General features: G+C 62.3%; 2 protein-coding genes across 3 annotated transcripts; both read right to left on the bottom strand.

Annotated features, from left to right (window-relative positions):
• Window positions 1-43: 43 nt before the first annotated feature.
• PAGR1 (PAXIP1 associated glutamate rich protein 1) lies at window positions 44-3190 on the bottom strand. Of its 2 annotated transcripts, none has more exons than XM_059155466.1 (4): window positions 3063-3190; window positions 2250-2750; window positions 1985-2067; window positions 44-483 (listed from the first exon to the last, which is right to left on the bottom strand). In XM_059155466.1, exons 2-4 carry the CDS (start codon window positions 2729-2731, stop codon window positions 284-286), a joined length of 765 nt encoding a protein of 254 aa, XP_059011449.1. In that variant the 5' UTR covers window positions 2732-2750; window positions 3063-3190; the 3' UTR covers window positions 44-283. The 2 variants fall into 2 exon arrangements, with proteins under 2 accessions (XP_059011449.1, XP_059011448.1); XM_059155465.1 differs by having other exon boundaries at window positions 3029-3171.
• A 1230-nt stretch (window positions 3191-4420) lies between these two features.
• Window positions 4421-7164, bottom strand: PRRT2 (proline rich transmembrane protein 2). The gene is made up of 4 exons (XM_059155462.1): window positions 7022-7164; window positions 5330-6409; window positions 4802-4934; window positions 4421-4636 (listed from the first exon to the last, which is right to left on the bottom strand). Exons 2-4 carry the CDS (start codon window positions 6233-6235, stop codon window positions 4626-4628), a joined length of 1050 nt encoding a protein of 349 aa, XP_059011445.1. The 5' UTR covers window positions 6236-6409; window positions 7022-7164; the 3' UTR covers window positions 4421-4625.
• Window positions 7165-7537: the final 373 nt, after the last annotated feature.

Below are 7537 nucleotides of genomic sequence, written 5' to 3'. Positions count from 1 at the left end.
GCGACGGACCGCGCTTCCGCAGCAGCCCACCCCGAAGAGAAGATCACTTAGCGTTTTTTTAATGTTGGATTCAGAAAATTCAGTTCAGGTCTCGGAAGAGAGGTTTCACAGAAAGCACGTTAATAGGCGCACACGCGTTCTCTTTCTGGCACGGGGCCGTGCTGGGGGCGTGGAAGGCTCTCCTCTCTCCTCCTCTCTCTCTCCTGGCCCAGTGTCCAGCGCCCGGGGTTAGGGAAGGACCCCAGACGGCAAACGCTGTGCACCCTAAAGGCGGCGGCAGCACTCAGTATTTCCGCTGCCGGGGGAACAGCGTGCTCCCGGAGGACCGGAGTGGGGGGCTGGTGGGGCTGGGGTCCTCGGAGTCCAGGCTGAACACGTCCCTGCCAGTACGAAGGATCTGCTCCTCCAGCTTCTTGTGTCGCTTCATGTCTGAGAGAACCTTGTCCAGGCGGGCCTCCCGTTTCTGGCTCCGGGCAGAGCTTCCTGGAGAAAAGGAAGGTAGGAAGTGTGGATGGGAGTGAGGCGCTGTGCGTCAGACCTGCCTAAATGTTACTACTTGGGGAGCTCATTAAACATACAGATTTCCTGGCCTCTGTCATGGAGGCCCTGAGGTTTGGGGCTGGGCCTCAGATGAGGTAGGAAGTGAAGGTCTGAACTATGAACTATGAGAAGAGGCTCGTAATGTGAAGACCAGGGTAAAGACATCCAGGCAGGCCGACAAGCAAGTGCAAAGGCCCTGAGGCAGGAACAGAGAGGTCTGTTCCAAGAAGAGTATAGGGAACTAGGGGGTAGCGGGAAGACAGAAATATAGAGTTAAAGAAATGACTTAGAGGGCGCCTGGGTGGCTCAGTGGGTTGAACCGCTGCCTTGGGCTCAGGTCATGATCTCAGGGTCCTGGGATCAAGTCCCGCATTGGGCTCTCTGCTCAGCCGGGGGGCCTGCTTCTTCCTCGCTCTCTGCCTACTTGTGATCTCTCTCTGTGTCAAATAAATAAATAGTCTTAAAAAAAAGAAAGAAAGAAAGGACTTAGAGACCATGATGAGAGGTTTGGATCTCTTAGTTTAAATGGAAATAAATGTCTCTGGAAACCCTGGGGGGCTGGACAGTCAGGGGAAGTAGTGGTGTTTGGATTCTCTTGACATGATACTTCCCCCAACAACGGAATCCTTTGGAGGGTTTTAAACAGAGAAGCGTCGTGATTTATATTTTCAAAGGATCATTCTGGTTGCTGAGAATGGAAGCAGGGAGACTAGTTAGGTGCCACCACAAATATCCAGGCAAAAGAGATGGCTTGGGGCGCCTAGGTGACTCAGTCGGTGGGCTTCCAACTTTTGATTTCGGCTCCAGTCGTGACCTTGGGGTCGTGAGATTGAGCCTCAAGTTGGGCTCTGTGCTGGGAGTGGAGTCTGCTTGTGCTTAAGATTCTCTGCCCTCTGCCTCCCCGCCCCGCCCCCCAATCAGATGCACAGGTATGGCTTCCGTAAAAAATAAGTAAGTGAATGAATAAATGAGAGAGAGAAATAATGGCTTGGATGAGGGTGTGGGGTGGAAGGTGGAGAGCAGCAGCTGAGCTTGGAAACGTGGAGGCAGAACGAACAGGATTCGCTACTACTGGATGTTGGGATGAGAGAAAAAGAAATCAAGAACGGCTCCAGGGTAGCTTCCAGGAAGGCCGTTGGGTCCCCCAACAATATGGGAATGAGGATCTAAATAATAAGGAATGACCAGGAAGACTTGACCTTCTAGGGGAGATGAAGATGAAAGCAATGGGAAGCCTGACAGGGTCACCTGTGCAAGTCTCGGACAGGAAGACAGGGGACCGCTCCAAGCTGGTACCATGGCACCACTGGGGGATGCTCTCTGCTACCACCACAAGCTGCGCAGCTCCCAAAGCACCAAGCACAGGCCTCTTTTAGGGAGTCACCTTCAGTCAGTGGGATTAGAGGTCCTTCACCGCCCCCCCGCCTCTCCCCCATGTCTGTACCTGGGGTGCGTCTGCGGTCAATCAGGGAGTCCTTCGGGGTCATTGGCTCATCGTCAAAGTCAAATTCCGTAGGCATGTGCGGTCTGGGACGGGTGGACAGAAATGGAAGGCTGAGGGTGGTCTCCCCAAACACCCCAGCCCGCGGGTCTCCCCGCCCCCTTCCAGCCCTTCACTTTCCATGCTCCAGGGGCCCACCTCCCCTCCCCATTTATCTCTGGCACCAAGGGAGCGAGCCCAGGAACGGGGTGCAAGGGTGCGCCCTCACTTCTCCTCCTCCTCCTCTTTGGCCTCGGGCTCCTCATCGGATCTCTCCTCTTCGCTCTGGGCCTCAGGGGTGGGTGGCCGGCGGGGCAGGATTTCCGCCTGCAGCTCCAGGGTCCCGTGGGCAGCCAGAAGTTCGTAGAGCCGCTGGATCTCTGAGGGCGGAGGCATCCAGGCCTGCCCGTCGGCGGGGAGCTCCACCTCCTCATCGCTGCAGGGCACGCACCAGTCCTCGGGTTCTCCCGGGGCGGGCGCCTCCCCTTCCGCGCCGGGGGCTGCTCCCGGCATCTCCTCCGCCCCGGACCCCGCATGCTCCGTCTCCGCCCGGCCTCCGTCCCCCTCTTCCTCGGCTTTCCTGGCCGGAGCCGAGGAGCCTCCAGGATCCTCCACGGCCAGAGCCTGGAGGCCGGAGGTCACTTCCCCTTCTTCAGACAGAGGCACCGCCGCGGTGGCCGACACGTCTCCATGACCACGAACGAGGGACATAGGCTACTGGGGAGGGGCCCTGCGATGACAGGATACGCAGGAGGACAAGCTGGGGGGGGGGGGTCCCCCGTGCCCCTCCCCCCGGGATGGGGCTCCCCAGAAGCTCAGGGAGCGTCTGCAACCAAGCGGGCTCCAGCAGCCGCCCCAGCGACGAGGCCGCCGGCCCCCAGGAGGTGGCGCTGAGTCCCCTCCCAGGGAGCAGCGGACACCGCTTTCCGGGCCGGAGAGGGGCGGGGCCGCTCCTCTCGCCGTCCCCCTGCCCCTCTCCGCCCCTGCACCGGGCGCCCTAGCCCGCACCTCGCCGTTCGGCCGCCCCAGCCGCCGTCCGCACCTGGAACGAAGACCCGCCTCCCGCGCTGCGCAGGGTCACAGTGCGCAAGCGCACAGAGAGGGCGCGGAAGACTCCGCTCCAGCCGAAGCTACTTGGAAAAAGGAAGCGTGGGGAAGATTGCACATGCGCAGGTAGGCTCGGACGCAACGGGCTTCGGCCCACAGTAAAGATGGCCACCGGGAGGGCGCATGCGCATACACCCAGTCGAGTCCGCCCGAAAGAGGGCAGGACCGCGGGACCCGGCGGCGGACAGACGGAAGGACCAACTGAGGCAGGAGGCGAGTCTCATGCAGTCTCCGTTTATTGGTGTTTCAGACTCATGCAGCATCCGGCATACAAAAAGGGATAATCTGTTTGATGTATCCTTTTTTTTTTTTAAAGACTTTTAGTTTTTTTTTTCCCCTCCCCACGCCTTTTTTTTTTCTTTCTCTCTCTTTTTAAATTTTTTTTTTTATTTTATTTTTTTATTTTTTAGAAAACAAAACCCGCCAACTCCGAGCCGCGTCGTAGCTCAGTCCCCGCCTCCCTAGCGGACTGTCGCGTGCAACAAATCTCCCTCAAATCTCCCTCGTCCTCTTGGAAAATAATTAGAGAGTTCCCCGCCCCTCACTCGCTCCCTGCATGCGGGAGCTTTGGTCCTATTTCGGGGTTCTTTCGTTACAAAGCACGTCAATGACCCCAGCCCCGACGCCTTTAAGAAACTCGCTGAGCCGGTTTAAAAGCCCAAGTGGGGCAGGTCGGCTCGGGCTAATCAGAAAGGGTCAACAGCCGCGCCCCTGCGCCCCTTCCTCCTCCCCGGTGCATGCTCTCAACAGCTAGCCACCGTGCGCGACACCCCGCCCAAGTCCCCAGACAAGGCCTGGCTTGCCAGCTCTGCGACCCAGAGGCGCCCTGGGGGCGTCAGGACCTGGGTGGTCCCAGCAGAAAATAGTTGGAAGCGGGCTGAGGAGCCCTCCCCTGACATCGCCCCCCTCCCCAGCCTGATCTAGTAAGTGCTGGAGTTTTTGCAGAGAGATCGGTGGTGGGAGGGAGGAGGAGAGGATGCTGAGGCTCCAGAGAAGGCAGGAAGAAGAAGGGGGCAGAGGGTGTGGAGGGGGAAGGGGAGATGATAAAGGGGAGAAGGAAGAAAGGAATGGGGGGGAAGGTGCCCAGACAGTGAAAGTTGAAAGGGGGACACCGGGGCTGGGGCGCAGGGATTGGGGAAGTTGGGAGGAGTGCAGGGAGGCTGGGAGAGATGCAGGAAGGCTGCGAGCAGAGAGTCTGGGAGATGTTCAGGTCAGGGCGGTTTCCAGAAGTGCAGGGATAGGGAGGCCACGAGGCTGGAGGGGTGCAGGCAGAAGTGCAGGGAGGTTGGGAAACAGTGCAGGGAGAAGAGAGGCCTACGGTTGGCACAGGAGCCTGGCAGGATGCAGGAGCAGGAAAGAAGCTGTAAACAAGGCCGCTCAGGCTCTCTTGGTCCCTATGGGTGCGGGCCTGGGCCATCCATTGGGCTCCCCCCAGGGGAGGATGGGCCCAAGGCAGCTCCCAACAGGAAGAAAAGTCTTGGAATGCGGGCAGAGCCCCTCACTTATACACTGTGGGAGAGGAGAGGGAGGGACAGACAGAGACGGTGGGGGTAGAACAAGGAGAGACAAAGGAGAAGTAGGGAGGACAGACAGGAGAGAGCAGGGGCAGGGGTTAGTAAAGCTGCCCCTGCCAACCCTTCCATTCCTCCCGGCCGGTCCCAGACCCCCACTCACCGCCCAAGTTGATGACGCAGGAGGCGATGATGATGAGGACCCCCCCTACCAGCGCCACGATGCTTAAGAGCTTGGCCACGCGGCCCAGACGCTGGGCCCCATCCACGTCCCCCTGCTGCAGGCTGTTCCGGGACTGGGGTGCGGGTGAGGGGTGCGGCACCGTGGGCCCAGGTCAGGAGACGGCAGCCCAGCAGGGTTCAGGTGAAAGAGTTGTCCCAAGGAGACAGGCAGGCCCCATGGACAGTGGTTCGAGGGGGGAAAGAGGGTTGGAGAGGCAAGGGGGGGAGGGCACAGGTCAGCAAGGCGGCGTGAAACCTGTCCTGCCCGCCCTCCCACCTGATGGGCTAGGGCAGCGGTGGCTCCGAAGGGAAGGTCCCAGGGGGAGGCCAGAAAAGACCCCATACTTGGGAAGGGAGATCCATGCAGAGAAGAGAGGGAAAGCAAGGTACTACTCCTGGGGTGCAGTCCCAGTGGTGGCAGGAAACTGGCAGCCACAGCAGACCTGGGCCGGGGTCCCAGGGGGCTCACCATAACAGCATAAGCGAAGGCCACGATGTTGACAGGCCACATGGGGCAGAAGCAGGACAAGATGGCGAGGATGATGTAGTCCCGAGGTTTCTGGGTGCCTTCGCCCCCCTCCACCCCAGACCCTGCCAGCTGGGAGCTGGGGTGGCGGCTCAGGCTACCTCGGGGAGATCCGGGATGCCCACTGTGAGCCCTTCCTAGTCGGTCCTCCTCCACCAACTGCTGTAGCACTCGGGGAGGAGCCCCGTTGGCTGGATGGGTTTTGGTGGAGGGTGGCGAGTGAGGCTGCGGGGCTGGGCCCTCTTCCCCACCACCAGCCTGCAGGGGAACCACTGCCCCGTTCTCCTGCTTTTCCCCCGCGTTCTCAGTCAGGACCTCAGGGGTGGGGTCCTCCTGGGTAGGGGGCTCTGGCTGAAGAGCTGACTTGGGGGTGGGCTGGGAACCTGGCTGGCAGTCTGGCTGAAGGTCTGACTGCGGGTCCGACTGGGGAGCAGGCTCCGAGGCTGGCTCAGGTGGGGCTCCGGACCCCAGATCGGACCCCTGGTCTGCAGTGACCTCTTTATTCTCTTCTAACGGTTTGGGTGCTGGCTCTTGGCATGCTTCTTCGGGGCTGGGGTTGGCATCTGGCTCCCCTCCTGGACTCGAGCTGAGGTCTTTGGCCTGGGCTGTTTCTGGGGCCCCAGCTGGGGTCTCTGTGGTTGCTGGAGCCAGCCCAGCTTTGGCTTCTGAGTCCACAGGGGCCCCTGCGATGTCTGGGCCTGGCTGCAGGGCCTCTGGCTCATCTGGGACCCCAGCTGGGGCCTGGAGAGGGCCAGTTTTGCCTTCAGAATGGCCAGGCCCTTCTCCTTGGGTTTGGGGACCCTCTTCTACCCCCTTCACCTCCGAGCCCTCAGAACCGCTGGCTGCCATCTTGAGAGGGGAGAGGGGACAGGCGAGAGGACCTCGATGGAGCGGCTGGAGCAGCGGAGACAGCAGAATCCTGAAAGAGGAGGAGACAGGTGTGGTGAGGAGGAAAGCCGTGGCGCCCGTCACTGCAGCTGGAGACGGATATGCTCCTGTCTTAGGGCCAGCGTTGGGCTGCCTCTGGGGAGAGGAAGAAAAGTTGGGGTTTCCTTTGCCTTGGGGTGGGACATCCCTGGGGAGGAGTGCCCTGCTCAAAGTCTTCTGCTCCGAGAGCCCTGGGAAGATTAACCCTTTTGTAAACAGGACTCTCCCAGGCTCTCTCCCTGGGCCCGCCCGGCAAGATCCAGACTCCGAGATCCCAGCAGATGCCCCAGCACCCCGAAATCAACAAGCCGTGCAGGCGCTCGCACACTCCCGCAGGCAGACAGGCTCACTGGGCAGAGGCCCGGTACTCACGTCCCACTCCCTCTGCGTCCTCCCTTCCTCCCGGGGCGCCCCGCCGGTGCAGCATTCCCACTGCGCGTCTGGGGCGCAGCGCCCCCGCCCCGCCCCGCCCCGCCCCGCCCCGCCCAGGGCACCTGGGCTCGTCCCTCCGAGCCCCTTCTCAGCCCCTAGCGCAGGGATTCCCTCGCCCCCGGGGGAAGGAGGAGGCGCCTCCTCCTCGCATTGGCGTGGCGCGCCCGGCACCAGCACCCGGTCCGCCGGGCGCCCGCATTCCGGTGCAGCCCTCCCGGCGTCCGCCGTCCGTCCGCGCACAGTCCTGCCCGCAGCCTCGGTCCATCCCCGTCTCACCTCGACGCCGGCCTCCAGACTGCTCCCGCGGCTGCCGCCACCGCCGCCCCGCTGCAGCAGCCGCAGCCCGGGAGGGAGCGAGTCCGCGAGCGGAGGGAGGCGGCGGGGCTCCCCTCCCCTCTGCGCGTCCCCTCCCCTACGCTCCGCTGCCGCCACGCACCGCCCCCGCCCCTCGCTCGCCTCCCGCCCCCTCCCGGCCAGCCCGAGGGAGCCACGCGTGCCAGGCCCCGCGTTACCCGGGCAACCGGCCGGGTAACCACTCGCGCCACCTCCCTGCCCCTTCCCACGCGCGCTTCTTGGGGGTGCCCCCTTCCCAAGCCCCGCGCCCCTCCCGCCAACGGTCACCGGGGTTCCTGGCCGAGGCAGGGGGCTGGGGGCAACGGAGAGGGGTCTACGGGGAGACCGGACCTGTGAGACGGGCGGGACCCCTACAAGCAGAGAGAGGGGAAGGGGAATGAGGCAAAACTTGGGGAGGCTGCTCCGGAGCAGGGTGGGGCTGGGAGAACGGGGAGCCTG

The sequence above is a fragment of the Mustela lutreola genome, chromosome 17 (genome assembly GCF_030435805.1).
Source record: "Mustela lutreola isolate mMusLut2 chromosome 17, mMusLut2.pri, whole genome shotgun sequence".
NCBI lineage: Eukaryota > Metazoa > Chordata > Mammalia > Carnivora > Mustelidae > Mustela > Mustela lutreola.
Note: the sequence above shows the minus strand (reverse complement) of the source record. Positions and strands in the feature narration are given on the sequence as shown.